Raw genomic sequence first — 18,046 nt, 5'->3', positions numbered from 1 at the left:
AAAATTAGCTTTTTTTGCAGCAACGAGACGCTGCTCTTATCTAGGGATGATAAGATACAATAACACCTGAAATGTTTTGAAACTAAAAGCAGTGACAACTGTGATCTCTAATGATTTATTCTTACTGTGCGGCCTGGTAATAAATGACCCATGGACCAGTACCAGTCCGTGGCCTGGTGGTTTGGGACCACTGCTCTAAGATAGTCTAAGCTTAAGGTCAACACCTCAATGCCCATAAGTGGCATAGAAAGAATTTATGAATTTAAAGTTTTCTGAAAATAAGCTACAGTATACTAAATTATTAAAATGTATAGGATGGCCAATTTTGTTATTTATGGGAGTGGGGTGGGTTGCGCATTAATGGAGCTTTCTACGCAGTAATAGCCCAACCCACAGATGGTGTGATATTTAAGAGAAGGTTGAGCGTCTTTTACATTTGAAAACGGAGACGGTCAAAACTAGTACTGTATTATTATTATTATTATTATTATTATTATTATTATTATTTATACATACTAAACCACAACCTTTAAAATGTCCGGTTTTACGTTACATTGTTTTGCTGTTGGATTTTTCACGTATCTTGTGCTTTTTTCTTTTATTTCAATTACATCTTCGGTCAACCTCGATTTAAGTCAGTTAAGTAACAAAGTAGCAAAAATCAAAGTAAGCCCGAGGGGAAATCTGTGGGCAACAGGTAAAATTTTGTTTCTGTTACTATTTGTTTGTGCAAGAAATGCCTTATGAATTGTCTTACGTGATAGATTGAACCGGTAAACTTAAATGATTTATTATTCTTAAAATAGTTGTATACTTTTTAAGCGAATCCCAACAGCACTGTTAACAGCGGCTAAACTGGCATTAGTCTCTCGATTAACTTAGTATTCCTATTATACGCACGCGTCAGAAAGATGTACTGTTTTTCAGGTCATTTTATGGGGAAGAAAAGCATTGTGGACAGCGCACTACTTCAGCCTAAAGACAATACGATGAGTACCGTGAAGCTCGAACCAGATGGTTACCAGGACGCTCAAAAAATTTTCAAACAGATACAACTCGACCCACAAGGAAGCAGCATCAAAATCACGGTAACAACTATTTTAATGTTTTCTTAAACATAATTCTAAAATTATGATAATTCTAAAACTACGTTTTCTTTTATTGTTTTTTCTAATATGGCTGGGTTAGTTTGACAATATGTTTATAGTCTACTAAATGTTACAGTCTGCCAGAAAGGCTTACTGAGATTGAGAGTGAGATTATTTTTTTGTAATTTTATAAGTAGCTTTATTGTTTTACTTTTATTCTGTAATTGTGTACGTTTTGTAATTTAAAGCAAATATTATAAATTGCACTGCATATATCACTTTATTGTTAATCAGTTTGAAATTATTAATTTTTAGGATGCTGCATTACTGATGAAGGTATTAGAGAACTATGTCCAAGGCAACAGAAAGTGATGATTGTGAGGTCCACGATTCAGAAACCCTGCAGAAACCCCTTAAACAGCTAGATATACACTTACTGTCTGATTAAACCTGTAGGCCTACATGTCAAATCAATGTGTATGTTACGTGAAAAATCACTGTGTATTTGTTTTCTTAAAGACATTTAATTTAATAAACACAAAAACTAGCAATGGTGAAATAGTGCTAATGATTTAATAATGTGTCATGTTTAATTTATAATTTTGTTAATATACATTAGACCGCTCAAAATTTATTTCATACATTATCTCAACAGTACTATAAAAACTTAACATAGTATTGGTTCTAGGGCTGTAATGCTTCTGCCCTGCAAAATAAATGCAAACTGAACTAAAACACACACACACACACACACACACACACACACAAATGATTGTGACTTCATATTGGTCTTAATGTTCTTCGTACTAAACATGCAGAAAAATATATAATTCTTTAATATAGACTGGGAATTAAATAAATAGCCTGCACAGTAATGTGGTAGTAAATCTCACATCTGTTAATTTACGCAGAATGTCCTCCAAGTCTGTGTAGGTTATCTCTAAATACTCTATTGCCATTGTCTAACCCAGCCTTCACAAATGCAGTGACTTTTCACCTCTTTGTCTCCTAAATTGCTGATTGCTCAACAATGGTGTTCACAATGGCAGCATCATCATCACCTTTGGGTGTGTAGTTGTCATTGTTTAACTGATGCCAAGCAAAACAAAAAAGCCATGGCAGTACATGTATATAAAAAACTATTTGACCACAAAACAGATGTGTTCACGTTAAAATTACTAGGACCAGTTAAATAAAAATAAAAATGATGACTGCACCATTTAAAATGATTGTTAAAACAAACTAAAATATTTCATATATAGACATATACATCCAGCACACACAAATATGTACAAATTTTGATGTAATGTTTATGTTTAATGTAATGTGGTAAATGCTTTACCATCTTAACTTTTTTGGAATGTGTTACAGGCCTGAAATGCAGAAATGGATAAGTATTAACTTATTAAAATTAAAATGTCTTAGTCAGCCCTGGCACCTACCCTTGGTAAAAAAAAGAAAAAATTAAAAGTAGTTTTTTTTTTCTTTAATTTAGCTTAACATTACACTGGCAATATATAAAAAAAAACAATACGTACAATTTTGATACGTACAACTTTTTGACAAAAGCAACGTATTAGTATCTGATAATTAAAGAGAAATTAATGAAGATACATACAAAGCATTTTAACTTTGTCTGGTATGCTTTTGGAGAAAAAGGTGTCAGATGCGACCCTTGAGGGGTCACAGATTATTGCTCTAGGGCAGTGGTGGGCAAACTACGGCCCGCGGGCCCCGTTAGGCTGTTTAATCCGGCCCGCTGAGTATTTACAAAATTGTCCTAAAACCGCATTAATTTCACCTTTTCCCTGCCATACCCTGCGTTTCAATTAATTCCACTAGATGGCGCACGCCAAACACTACCGACCTTTGCTAAAGCCGAGTCTATCTGGTCTACTTAAGCAATAGAACACGAGAGGGAGTGTGTTATCGCGAATAACATGTGATTTGGTCGCATTTTTGGTCGTAGCTCATCGCAGCCATGATGTCATTCGCGATAACACACGACCTCAAGTGTTCTATTGCTTTTATACAACAGTTTTTACAAAATAAAGAAAGAAAATAAACCAAAGAAGCCCTGAATTTCATATTGAATTGTTGAGTTGCTGCTATGCAACGGTAAAAATTCCCTACCCTGCCTTGACACAGTAGCCTAAAAAAGGCATATAGTTTAACACTACAAGTAACGCTAGTTTGGAATAAAAATAATAAGTGAAGATGAATAAGCGAAGATGAAAGGAAAATGAGAAAAAGCTAAAAATAAAATTAATTAAGAATTAAAAGATATAATTTAGTTATTTATTAGAGTTATTGCGTTATTTGTATATGTTAATCTGCACACTTCCGTTCATTGTGCAGTTAGAAAAAAAGGCTGCTCTGTAGGATGTGCATCAGCATCAAACAGTCCGGCTCGCTTCGCTGGTGGCCTCTGTACTGTGTCTTCTGGGTCATGTTCTGCACTGAGGACTGCACTCCACCTTTTTCTGTCAGCTAGTGTGGGTCTCCAATAGCTTTTTAACGAGCCCTCAGACCTGAAACAACCGGCGCCGTGTGTGCATGAAGCTTGTCGTTACTGGCAACGCGTCAGCGGAGTAATACAGTTGTGGTGTGAAAAGGCCGTGCTGTTATCTCAAATATCAGGTTATGCTGCTATAACCAGCGCACACACACCGTTACTAAGAATAAAAGTGAATACTACCTAATATAATTCCCACTGTCTCCCATTGATAAAAATACGGAACAAAGCGTCCTGTATCAGTTCAATACTGAACGCGGCGTTTAGTCTCCAAATAAAGAAGGATTCTGTATTTTACGGGACGGTTGGTAACCCTGGTTTGATTGTCTCTTATATAATCAGTGAGATAAAACACAGCACCAAAGCTTCATCAGTCCCACACATTCTGCTGCTTTAATATAAGCTCCGATACACTGAGTCCAGTGTTACAAAAGTGAAACAAGCTTTAAAGCCTCGGTATCAGATGTTCCGTCCCTAATAAACAATGTTTTGTCCATTTTGTGTTAATTATTTTCATTATTTCGCTTTTGTTGTTCTTGTGGGAATTCCTTAGATGTTTAGAAGAGCGGACGGTAAAGAAATGCACACGCCACGTCTAACCGTCTCAAACAATCTAATAACTTTCCACAAGAAAAACAATAGCGGATCAACTGGATAAAATGATTTCCACAAACTAGACAAAACCTTGTTTATCATCACCATCACAAACTCCGTTCACTTTACCGCTGACAAACAGTTTGATTGACAGCTGGTAAGCAACACGCACTTCCGGTTTATTGTCCCTACCTTTTCCGTCAGAAATGTGCGGCCGAGAAGTGCAAAACAAATTTACATTTTAGAAAACAAAATTACATATGCCGAAAACAAATTTACAAGTGCTGAAACACTTTTACATATGCCAAAACAAATTTACAAACACTGGGTACCCAAGCACTTGTAAATTTGTTTTTGCTTTCGTTGTAAATGTTGTTTTTGTTTTTTTGTAATTTTGTTTTCTGAAATGTAAATTTGTTTTGCACTTCTCGGCCACCGTATTTTTTACACACATATGCTAAGTATTAAAAACACAATCCAGGGTTATACTTTTATTAATTAACTTTCATATTTTACCACTGTTTTATCCAGGTCAGGATCACAGTGGGTCTTGTTTCAACATAATCACTGGGCGCAATGCAGTAACACCCCAGACACGGCAGTATATTAATTCACAGGCAGTATAAATAACATGAAGCCAGGAAAAAAAACTCTACCTACTCAGGAGACTGAGGTCATTTGGAGTGCGGGGGGAACTCTTGAGGACTTTTTTTGATACAGTGGTGGCATCAGCCATCTTTTATGGAGTGGTATGTTGGGGCAGCAGCATCTCTACAGCGGACAGGAAGAGACTAGACAAACTTATTAAGAGGGCCGGCTCTGTCCTGGGGAGCCCCTTAGATCCAGTGCAGGTGGTGGGAGACAGAAGGATGTTAGCCAAGCTGGCATCCATGCTGGAGAACGACTCCCACCCCATGCATGAGACTCTGGCAGCACTGGGCAGCTCCAGAAGGAGCGGTATCGCAGGTCCTTCCTTCCTGCTGCTGTTAGACTGTATAACCAGCACTGCTCCAGACAGATCACACACACACTTTAAATCACTCATTATTCATAACAATGTGCAACTTTTTCCCCATGTAATTATTACAATGTGCAATGTGCAATATGTGCAATATTATTTCCCATGTGCAATTATTATTTGTAATTATTTGTAAATATTTTGTTTTTTCAGAGTTTTTCAGAGTTTTTTCTGACATTTTATTATTATTATTGTTATACACTGTACTTTTTATTGTCTATTTTTTGTACTGAGTGCTTTACTGTCCCTTCGCTGCTGCAACACTGTGAATTTCCCCACTGTGGGACTAATAAAGGATTATCTTATCTTATCTTAAAAACATTTAGGAGGTAAACAACTCCAAGTGCTGCAGTAATATTACCAGAAATTAAATACAGAAATACATTTCCACTTTTCCAAATGTCTAATACAAGAGCATCTGGAAAAATGTTGTGTAAAATTGTGTTTTGTAATACCAATGCAGTAAAAAAGAAATATTCTCCTTGTAAATTGCACATTCCACTGGAGCTTTAATAGAACTCTTTGGACAAAATGTAAAAATGAATAAAATGACATTGGAGCTAAACAGTGTGTTACTCATTAAAAATGATGCAAATATGTTTAACAATGTACAACAAAATACAAAAAATATCAAAAAATAAAAAATAAACTAAATATTTTTTAGATACTCACATTTATGGCTAGTTTACTCAAGCTTGACACATTGTGTCACATTGTGGATTAATTTTACCTCCATTTAAAGCCAACTTTTCAGTAACTTTACCAGCTGCTAAAGACAAATAGAGGAACATTGACTAAGGAACAGAACATGCAAGATAGCTACTTAATTACAGCAAATCTACCTTATCATATTTTTTTATTGCTAGATTGTTTGTCATGTCTTCATTGACAAATACAGTTTCCTTTCAGATTCAAATTATTTTATTACCGTAATCACACGCAAACACTTTTACAAAACTACACAGTGGAGCCACAGTACAATAATAATAATAATTATTTATGGCCTGAGGAACCAGGAGGTTCTCTGGTCTGATGAGATGAAAATTACAACGCCAAATCAGAAAAAAGTTTTTGACATTATGGAAAATACAAATAAAGATAACTGTTTCTTACATTTACTTTTCTGGTGTTGCAGACAATATAACCTACAATATTTTATGTATGTATTTCATACATCTATCCCTGCATTTCAGGCCTGCAACATGTTCCAATAAAGTTGAGATGGTAAACATAACAGTTGTTGTGGCATTTCTTTGTTTTAAAATTCTCCACTCATTCTCTTTAGGGACAGGTCAGGAATGCAAGCAGGCCACTCCAGAACCTGTACCCTCTTCTTCCACAGACATTCCTTTGCAAGAAATGCTGCCATTACAGAAGTGTAAATTATTTTTGCCAATGGCACTGACATAACCCATACCATGAGAGACCCTGGCTTTTTGACTTGCACCCACTGCAACTAGTAATTCTACAAACAATAGCAAAGAACAAGGAATTAGAAAAACTGAAAGAGCTAGAGCACATAGAAATAGCACAATGCTGTGCAAAGAAGTAAAGCTTGGAAAGGTTATATTTAGGGAATGAATTAAGGGTGGGGGGAGCTTCAGGTCAAAAAGGTCAGGTGATGTAGGGAACAAAGCATGATGAGAATTGTGGGTGTTTCAGAATCCATCCTCCCATAATGCACAGCTCCTAAAGCACTCCAACAAAGTCAGGTCTGGGGCTCTGAAGAATAAATTGTCTGTTGTATGTGGTAAGAGGCAGTTTGATGATAGGGATTAGGCAAGTCTTGGGCACAAGTCTGGAGAAAGTTATGGTACTGGCAGCAGTTTAGGGGAGCTGTCTGGAACTGGCAACAGGTCTGAGGGACTGGCTGGGTCTGCCAACAGGTGTCCCAAATTGCTCCACAGCGCTCTGGACCTCAGACTGGGGCGAAGGTTTACCTTCCAACATGACAACAACCCGAAGCAAGTCTGTGAATGTCCTTGAGTGGCCCAGCCAGAGCCCTCTGTGGAAGGACCTGAAAATGTCTGTATACCAATGATCCCCATCCAACCTGGTGAAGCTTGCAAGGATATGCCAATAGGAATGGGCAAAAATGTCCAGAAACAAGTGCGCCAAGCTCATAGCTCCCCCCCTGTGTGTACAGCTATGTAACCCCTAAATAAACGATTTTTGTCAGTAAAATTAAATTGCATATTTTCTAAACCCTGTTTTCACTTTGTAAATATTGGCGATTGTGTGTAGATGTTTGAGACAAAAAAAAGAACTCAATCTATTATAGGATGAGTCTGTAACGTAATAAAACGTGGAGAATGTGAAAGGGGTGTGCAGATTTTCCAGCTTGACTATATAATAAATAGAAACAGTTCCACCTGGAGCGAATTAATGGTGTTTGGTAAGTTATGATGTCCATGGACATCACTAATCATACCAACATGAGGTTGAAATGTATCCCTTATTTTATGCATTGTTTGGAAAATAGTTGTTTTTCCATCTTCAATGTCTTTAAAGATGTGTTGAGGGAAGTGGTAGCTAAGGGGTTAAAGTACAGGACTAGTAACTGGAAGGTCACTGGTTCAAGCCCCACCATCTGCCAGGTTGCCACTGTTGGGCCCTTGAGCAAGGCCCTTAACCCTCACTTGCTTGCAGTGTATACAGTCTCAATTGTAAGTCACTTTGGATAAAGGCGTCTGCTAAATGCTGAAAATGTAAATGTGTTGCAGGTCTAGTCCCTGTGCTTTTTGCAGCCCAAGGACAGGGACCAGATCTTTATACTTCTTGATTTGTGCCTCCTATCTCTTGCAATTGTTGCATTTTACTCATTTGAAAGAAAATGCATAAATGAATTCTCTTTAATCCATTTAAGTATTGGTCACAGCAATCTGGTGAACCAAGGAAATGGATTGCCATGTTTGGTTGTGGTATTGACGTCTATTAATTCCCTTTAGCTGCTCAGCTCCTTTGTTTCCTGATCTGCTAATTAATGCAGACTGCAGAGTGTCTCCTTCTTGACAGTCTGCACTATAGTATCAAATCCTGCCTTGGATGGTTGAAAATCTTTTCCTAGTCACACAATTTGAGTGACAGTTCTTGAGTATTGACTCTGTTTAGCCTTTGAATTTGGGTCCAGAATCAGCCTGGTGGTGAGTCACCCTACACCAAACCCATTACAGTTAGACTTTATGGACCCTTGACAGAATTAAGGTAGTCAGAGAACATCCATTTTTTGGTCAACACAAGAAGATGCTACAGCAGATTTTGGACCAGTTGCAGACCCTTGTCTGAGCCCAGACTGCTGCACCAGCTCCAATCCACCCACTGGCCCCCCTTTCTACAACCCCAAATCAGAAAAAAGTTGGGACAGTATGGAAAATGCAAATAATAAAAAAAACTGAGTTTCTTACACTTACTTTGGCTTTTTTTTCATTGCAGACAGAATGAACCTGAGATATTTCATGTTTTGTCTGCTCAACTTCATTTCATTTATTAATAAACACCCATTCCTGTATTTCAGGCCTGCAACACATTCCAAAAAAAGTTGGGACAGTAAAGCATTTACCTCTTTGTAATGTTGCCATTCCTTCTCACCACACTTAAAAGACGTTTTGGCACCGAGTATACCAAGAGAGTGTTTCAGCTTTTATTTTGTCCCATTCTTCCTGCAAACACGTCTTAAAATGTGCAACAGTACGGGGTTGTTGTTGCATTTTTCATTTCAAAATTCTTCACACATTCTCTATTGGGGACAGGTCAGGACTGCAGGCAGGCCAGTCCAGTACCCGTACCCTCTTCTTCCGCAGCCAACCCTTTGTGATGTGTGCAGCATGTGGTTTTGCATTGTCTTGTTGAAAAATGCATGGACTTCCCTGGAAAAGATGACGTCTTGAAGGCATATGTTGCTCTAAGATCTCAATGTACTTTTTTGCATTAATGCTGCCATCACAGAAGTGTAAATGACCTTTGCCAAGGGCACTGACACAGCCCCATACCATGACAGACCCTGGCTTTTTGTTGCTGATAACAGTCTGGAGTGTCTTTTCATCTTTAGTCTGAAGCACACGGCGTCCATTTTTTCCAAAAAAGACCTGGAATGCTGATTCATCTGACCACAATACACATTTCCCCAGTGTGATGGTCCATCCTTGATGCCTCTGAGGCCAGAGAAGGGCTAGAAGGGATATTATGCAGTGTAGAGGGAGAAATATGCAAATCCCTTCCAATCTTTCTTTGAGGTACATTGTTTTTAAACATTTCAATACTTTTCTCACACATTTGTTGACAAACTGGAGATCCTCTGGCCATCTTTGCTCATCAAAGACTCATCAAAGACTCATTCATGGATGCTGCTTTTGTACCAAACCATGATTACAATCACCTTTTGACATTACATCATTATTTAGTCTTTTCACCTCATTACTAGCCCTAAATTGTCCCTGTCCCAACTTTTAGAGTGTTGCAGGCCTGAAATGCAGGAATGAAGGTATATTAACATATGAAATTAAGTTGAGCAGACAAAACATGAAATATCTCAGGTTCATCCTGTCTGCAATGAAATAAAAGTCAAGTAAATGTAAGGAACACTGCGTTTTTATTTTATTTGCATTTTCCATACTGTCCCAACTTTTTCTGATTTGGGGTTGCCACTAGGGAGTATGACCTATTTTCTGCTCATCCACCAACTGGTATACTTAGGAGCGGTGACAGACCTCTGAGTTTCCAGTGTTGAGAAGGGAGGTAGTCCGCAGTGCAGCTCCTTTACATCTGGCAGGCTCATAGCTCCATCACCGACTATGCTTTTGAGTTCTGGATCGTTTGCTGAGAACAGGTGGAATTCTGAGGCACCATCTCAATAGAGGAACTCAAAGATGAGCACAGCACCGTCATGACTATTTAATTGGACAACCACCTCCAGGAGTGCATGAGAAGCTTCAGAATTCCTATTGGTAAAGACTGAAATTTAGCACATTTAAACCAGTCAGCTTTGCCCGCTTGCCCCCATCCCATCTTACCAATGCAAAGCAGGAGCCTGTGCAGCTTGGTAATGACAATGGTAATGTTAATGTCTTCTGTTCCAAACCACTATGGTAGAATGTAGCATTCCCTGCCTGTGGTGACTACCTTGATCACACCTTCATCCCATCTACCTTTACAAACAAGCAAAAAAAAGTTTAAAAATTTAACTCACCTAAGGATAATATGAACATCCAAAAAAAGCTGTTTGAAAGAATGTTCGCGGACTGAAAGCCACAAATGCATGTATATTAGCATAACATTGAAAAAAAAAGGTGCACTTACCTGGCAAACTCTATGACCACACGTGTAACATCATCACATGGCCGACCAGAGTGGAGGTTCATATAAAAGACAGTGTTCGTCCCAGGAGAGTAGATATGTGATAGACAAGACAGGACAGGTATTCAGGTTATACATGATCAATTAGTTTAAATTCAAACACAGGCAAATTTGTATCTCCAATTCACCTAACTTACACACAGAAAGAACCTGTACTACTCCACCTAGGAATCAAACTTAGGACCTTACTGCTGTGAGGCAGCAATGCTACCTACCAAGCCACTGCCACCTGTAATGGACAAGAAATCTGCACCCTGGACCCCTGCCTTTTTAAAGGCAATCCTTTGAAGCTTATAAAAACCTGAATGAGTACTTTGTGTCAGCCCCAGTGATAAGTCTGCCAAAACTCAAGGTCACTTTTGTGGTTGAGGTGGGTGAGTCTAATGTAGGGGTCAGAGTAGCTCATTTCTAACAAAAAAAGTATTTAGTTGTACTATACATGTGTATATGTATGTGACAAATGAAGGCATTCTATTCTATTCTAAACAATGGTATACCCAGTAATTTGGTGTCTGATGGGGGAACTCACTTTACAAGCCATTTTTGAAAGGGCTTCTGTTAGTGATTGGGGGTCTCCATCATCCTATCCTCTGGATTCCATTCACAATACAATGAATAGACGTATAGGGTCAATCAAGACCTGGTGTTAACACTTTGTCTAATTTCAGCCAACAACACATCCTGAGCTAGACATCTGCTTTGGGCAGATTATGCCCAAAACACTCAAATTGAAGTTTCCTCCACCCATGTTCCCAAAGCAAGAAGTTGATGTCTGTGTTTTCATTAGTTCAAGAGTGTGGTGGAAAGCATGTAACACTTTCCAAGCAACCACCACCTCTAAACCATCTGTTGCCAACCAGAAAAACCCAGCTGGTTTAAGGGCTTGATTTCCAAATAATTCTGCATTAAACACAATAATGGTCTATAAATTTCACAAGGTGGAGGGCTACTTAATAGCAATGGTCTATATATTTTATAATATATTGGGACATCTAGCTTCAGTACTCTAGGAACAAGACTGTCCACCCCAGCTTTAGCCAAAAACGTAGAGCTTAGGGTTTGTGGTCATAGAAAAATGTGGTCGTCAGGGATGTTGGGTTGCTATCATTCTGCCTTCTAAATGTTTACTCTGGTTTTTCAATGGTGGGGGGTGTCTTGAAAAGGTGTCCCTTTTGGTCTCTACACTACACTTAGTCTAGACTCTACACATCAAGGACAACTTCAGTTGTTCTGAAGTGGAGGTACTTTTGTAGATAGTAACCATGCAGCAAACAAGATGTACTTTTTACTTGTGTCAATACTGAATATAAAATTACATAAACTTATGCATGTGATGCAATTACTTGTTCAGTGAATACTGTATTGGGAAAAAAGTACAAAACTGATGAAGTAAAAAATAAGTTTGAATCTAAGGCCAAAAAATGTTGCCAAACTCAGAAGAGAGACGTTGACCACTGAAGGTGAAAAGAAGGCTTGCCCGGAGCTATCCATGCTAGACCAGCACATCTGAGCCATTATTCTCCAATAATGGCCCAGATGTGCTGGACTAGCACCGTTGGATGTACCATTAGATGAGCATCTGGACACAGATCTCGAACCCAGAGTCAGTGGTTTTATGTCCAAGGACATTCCCTTTCTCAGAATCAGAAGGTAAGTTGTTATTCATTCTTTTATTGTCTGTTTTACCTCAGAATAAATACAATTTGACAGTAAAATTTTTTCTGAATCTGTAGCAGTAAAACCATGGATCATATACATTTATAATGTAAACAACAGTGTTAAATCTAATGGTGGTGTTCTCTTATGCATGTCTATTTGTTTAAAAAGTGTGAAGTTCTTTTTTTTTATTATAATTTAATCACAACATTTGTTTTTGCAGTACAGACAAAACATTTCATAATTAAAACCCTCCAAAATAAAGTCACTAATGGTGTGTTTGTTTTCCAAGAATTGATTTACAGATGAACTCCCAGGAAACCCAGGAGACCACAATCAGAAAGTGGTTCTGGTGGTTGCAGATAAGTTGTACATTTATGTAGTAGTGTTGCTTTGATATTGCAGTTGAGAAATGGGAACAGATCTGGAGAGGGTGCTTGACGGCAGTAATAGTCTGCGGATCTCCTGGGTCAGGGCAGGTGTGATGCAAGCAACAGAGGAGTTGCAGTTGGATAAGGCTCATTTAGGAGAAAAATGGGAAAATGCAAATATAATAATAATAATAGGTAAATATTTGCTAAAAGAATTACCAACCCTTTGCTATATCTTTATATATATATATACTGTATTACACACATTTTTTAAAATTGACATGAAGGTCAGCTCATAGATTTTATATATATACATATATACAGTATATATATATATATATATATATATATATATATATATATATACTGTATATATATATATTATCAAAATGTTACACCAGAAGCTACACTTTTTTTTACCCCAAACACACACACACGCACACACACACCTTTGTTAGATAGAAAATAGTCTTTATACAGCATTGTATTGTGAGAAACAAGATAAGGTTAGAAAAAAGAACACTCCCCTATGTCTAGTATATAGCTCTGAAGGGGAAAATTTTTATTTAATTTTTGTTTTCAAGTTCTGTCCAGTCAGAATTAGGAAAACATTTGCTTTACCTTTCTCCCAGCTAGTGGGAGAAATACAGATTTTCTTTTAAGTCCTTTTTTCCCCACATAAATAAACTCTTTTTTCTTTCTCTGAAGATAAAGATGATAAGGTCCAAGTTGAAGATGAAGCAAGGTAAACTTTGAAGGGTGTTTTAGAGGTGTGGGATTGGAGGGTTTTGTCTACAGTATCTAGTTTTTTTCTTTCTGATGGCATCACAGGGGCTGTTAATGTTTTTTCTGGATGACTTTTTAAAATTCTGATGGAACACTAGTAAATGGAGATGTTTTTGATGGACTTGGAAGTTGCTGACTTAAATGTAGCAGTTGGCATAGACGGGGGTAGGTAAGGATGGTTGAAGTTGTAAGTAATAAGGTGGGGTTGTTTAATAGGCATGATAGTTTGGTAAAATAAAATAAAATAAAAACATTACTGATTTTAATGCATACTGCAGATATTTTGAAAAACAAAAAATGTGAAGAGCTGTGGAGAAAATGTGAAGGAGATGGGTGTGTGTACTTATCAAGAAGCAGAGAAGGAACTAAGGGGGTAAATATATAGGCAGTCAATTAGGAGAAGGATGAGTTTCACAACTTTTACAACTTTTACAACTCGTTTTTCCATAACTTGATTTATTTCATTACTTCGTTTAATAGAAAAAGTTATTATGTGACCCTAATGGGGAGGACATTGGCACTCTCACTCATTGCATTACGGATTATGTCAACTTCTGTGTGGAGAACATTGTTCCCACCAAGACTGTTTCTCCAACAATAAGCCATGGATAAATCCTGAAAAAAGGCTCTCCTAAAAAAAAAAAAAAAAAAAAGAGGGCCTTTAGATCAGGTGATAAGGATGAGCTGAAAGCTGTGCAGAGAGAAATGAGAAGGAAGATCAGGGAAGGGAAAGCCTGCTACAGGAGGAAGCTGTAAGAACAATTATAGCAAAACAATGTCAGCGGAGTTTGGAAAGGCCTTAAAACCATCTCTGACTTTACAACCAGCACTGCTCCCAGCAGATTACGTACACACATACTTAAAACTTTACATACTTACAGGAAGTAATAGTTTTTCAATGGAGCATAACAATGTGCAAAATGTTTTCACTTTCCCATGTGCAATTTAAGATTTTATGTGCAATAATTTGTAAATAATATTTTTCTGAGTTTTTGACTTTTTGATAATGTATATATTGTTATACACTGTTTATTTGTTTACTTTTTGTACTGAGTGCCTTGCTATCCCTTCGCTGCTGTAACACTGTGAATTTCCCCACTGTGGGACTAATAAAGGATTATCTTATCTTATCTTAAGCGTGTTGCAAGCTTTAAATTCTAAATTTGTTCTTTTTCATAAACAACGCAGTATTTTTTTTTTTTTTTTTGTTAAAGTTAAAGAAAATTAACAAATCACATTTTCTTATTTTAGTGCATGTTATACAATTATGTTACCTAAATATTATTTTTATACAAACCATAATTTTTTTATATTTTATAAAATAAATATATAGTCTAAGATAAAATTATCTGGAGTTCTATCAAATCCAATTGCACCAGGTTCATACACATTTGCAACGCAAATCTGTGCAGTCTAAAACCGTTATCTATGGTTTATGTTTTTTTTTTCCAATACAATATACTGTATGCATTTCTCAGATTACTTCACATGTTTTGCAGAATCGCACACACAAATTACAGTGTCATGTATAATTTACTTAAAGCAATAGGTGTGGCTAAAATGGCTAAATTCAATAACTAGGAGGGCTGGTACTTTAGTAACACAGTACAGTGCAAAAGTATTAGGTCACCACTAGCTCCCTTGAACTGTTTGGCGAGAGAGTCCTAAAGTTTTCTGAAGTAACCTTCTGGTATATTATACCAGGTTTCATTTAGCACTTCTCTAGCAGAGTTCTCTAGATTTAGGCTGTCTTTTATTTCATTTTCTGTCCATGTGATTTAGTTCTGCCTCTAAAATATTCAGGTCTGGACTATATGAAGGTCAGTCCAAGACTGTCAGTGTTTTATCAGCTGTTTTCTCCTTTTAAATACAATGTCACTGCATTAGCAGTGTGATTGAAATTGTTATTATGCTGTAAAATAAAACCATTTACAATCAGGCACTTTACAGAAGGAATGGCATGATAAATTCCATCCTGTCTTTAATTTTCAGCATTTATGATCTCATCAATAAGGACAATATGGTGGTTTAAGGTTCCATTCCATTTAAGTTTAAGAGAACCAAGTTCCTGCTTTTGCTCAAGTGTAAGGGGAGGTTTTTTTCTCAGATGTTTCTGTTTTTTTAAACTGCACACACAAAAAAACAGTAAATCTAATTGTGGCCAAAGATAATGTACTTACTGTGCACAGTACTGTACATCATTCATGTGAATGATGTTGACATACAGTGTATCACAAAAGTGAGTACACCCCTCACATTTCTGCAGATATTTAAGTATATCTTTTCATGGGACAACACTGACAAAATGACACTTTGACACAATGAAAAGTAGTCTGTGTGCAGCTTATATAACAGTGTAAATTTATTCTTCCCTCAAAATAACTCAATATACAGCCATTAATGTCTAAACCACCGGCAACAAAAGTGAGTACACCCCTAAGAGACTACACCCCTAAATGTCCAAATTGAGCACTGCTTGTCATTTTCCCTCCAAAATGTCATGTGATTTGTTAGTGTTACTAGGTCTCAGGTGTGCATAAGGAGCAGGTGTGTTCAATTTAGTAGTACAGCTCTCACACTCTCTCATACTGGTCACTGAAAGTTCCAACATGGCACCTCATGGCAAAGAACTCTCTGAGGATCTTAAAAGACGAATTGTTGCGCTACATGAAGGTGGCCAAGGCTACAAGAAGATTGCCAACACCCTGAAACTGAGCAGCAGCACAGTGGCCAAGATCATCCAGCGTTTTAAAAGAGCAGGGTCCACTCAGAACAGACCTCGCGTTGGTCGTCCAAAGAAGCTGAGTGCACATGCTCAGCGTCACATCCAACTGCTGTCTTTGAAAGATAGGCGCAGGAGTGCTGTCAGCATTGCTGCAGAGATTAAAAAGGTGGGGAGTCAGCCTGTCAGTGCTCAGACCATACGCCGCACACTACATCAAATTGGTCTACATGGCTGTCACCCCAGAAGGAAGCCTCTTCTGAAGTCTCTACACAAGAAAGCCCGCAAACAGTTTGCTGAAGACATGTCAACAAAGGACATGGATTACTGGAACCATGTCCTATGGTCTGATGAGACCAAGATTAATTTGTTTGGTTCAGATGGTCTCAAGCATGTGTGGAGGCAATCAGGTGAGGAGTACAAAGATAAGTGTGTCATGCCTACAGTCAAGCATGGTGGTGGGAATGCCATGGTCTGGGGCTGCATAAGTGCAGCAGGTGTTGGGGAGTTACATTTCATTGAGGGACACATGAACTCCAATATGTACTGTGAAATACTGAAGCAGAGCATGATCCCCTCCCTCCGGAAACTGGGTCGCAGGGCAGTGTTCCAGCATGATAATGACCCCAAACACACCTCTAAGATGACCACTGCTTTATTGAAGAGGCTGAGGGTAAAGGTGATGGACTGGCCAAGCATGTCTCCAGACCTAAACCCAATAGAACATCTTTGGGGCATCCTCAAGCGGAAGGTAGAGGAGCGCAAAGTCTCGAATATCCGCCAGCTCCGTGATGTCGTCATGGAGGAGTGGAAAAGCATTCCAGTGGCAACCTGTGAAGCTCTGATAAACTCCATGCCCAGGAGAGTTAAGGCAGTTCTGGGAAATAATGGTGGCCACACAAAATATTGACACTTCAAGAACTTTCACTAAGGGGTGTACTCACTTTTGTTGCCGGTGGTTTAGACATTAATGGCTGTATATTGAGTTATTTTGAGGGAAGAATAAATTTACACTGTTATATAAGCTGCACACAGACTACTTTTCATTGTGTCAAAGTGTCATTTTGTCAGTGTTGTCCCATGAAAAGATATACTTAAATATCTGCAGAAATGTGAGGGGTGTACTCACTTTTGTGATACACTGTACATCATTCGGGACAAAAACGTGTTCTGTGGATTCTGATAATATTCTTTCTATTGATATTTTTAACTGCAGTTAGTAAGAGAGGAAAATTTACGAGTTGGTGGAAATATAAAAAAAAAAGAAAAAAGTGTGTTTGTATGTGTGTGTAATTTTTATGATAGACCCAAAAGATATAACAACTGGGAGCTAAATATACATTTATGTACAGTGTATCACAAAAGTGAGTACACCCCTCACATTTCTGCAGATATTTAAGTATATCTTTTCATGGGACAACACTGACAAAATGACACTTTGACACAATGAAAAGTAGTCTGTGTGCAGCTTATATAACAGTGTAAATTTATTCTTCCCTCAAAATAACTCAATATACAGCCAATAATGTCTAAACCACCGGCAACAAAAGTGAGTACACCCCTAAGAGACTACACCCCTAAATGTCCAAATTGAGCACTGCTTGTCATTTTCCCTCCAAAATGTCATGTGATTTGTTAGTGTTACTAGGTCTCAGGTGTGCATAGGGAGCAGGTGTGTTCAATTTAGTAGTACAGCTCTCACACTCTCTCATACTGGTCACTGAAAGTTCCAACATGGCACCTCATGGCAAAGAACTCTCTGAGGATCTTAAAAGACGAATTGTTGCGCTACATGAAGATGGCCAAGGCTACAAGAAGATGCCAACACCCTGAAACTGAGCTGCAGCACAGTGGCCAAGATCATCCAGCGTTTTAAAAGAGCAGGGTCCACTTAGAACAGACCTCGCGTTGGTCGTCCAAAGAAGCTGAGTGCACGTGCTCAGC

General features: G+C 37.9%; 1 protein-coding gene across 1 annotated transcript; it reads left to right on the top strand.

Moving 5' to 3' along the window:
• The first annotated feature begins 534 nt into the window (after positions 1-534).
• nmbb (neuromedin Bb) lies at positions 535-1,636 on the top strand. Its single transcript, XM_063013300.1, has 3 exons — positions 535-697; positions 928-1,088; positions 1,404-1,636. The coding sequence occupies exons 1-3, from the start codon at positions 535-537 to the stop codon at positions 1,458-1,460; spliced, it is 381 nt and encodes a 126-aa protein (XP_062869370.1). The 3' UTR covers positions 1,461-1,636.
• Positions 1,637-18,046: the final 16,410 nt, after the last annotated feature.

Source organism: Trichomycterus rosablanca, chromosome 17 (assembly GCF_030014385.1).
Source record: "Trichomycterus rosablanca isolate fTriRos1 chromosome 17, fTriRos1.hap1, whole genome shotgun sequence".
Classification (NCBI taxonomy): domain Eukaryota; kingdom Metazoa; phylum Chordata; class Actinopteri; order Siluriformes; family Trichomycteridae; genus Trichomycterus; species Trichomycterus rosablanca.
The sequence above is the reverse complement of the archived record's forward strand: the minus strand, read 5'-3'. Positions and strand labels throughout refer to the sequence as shown.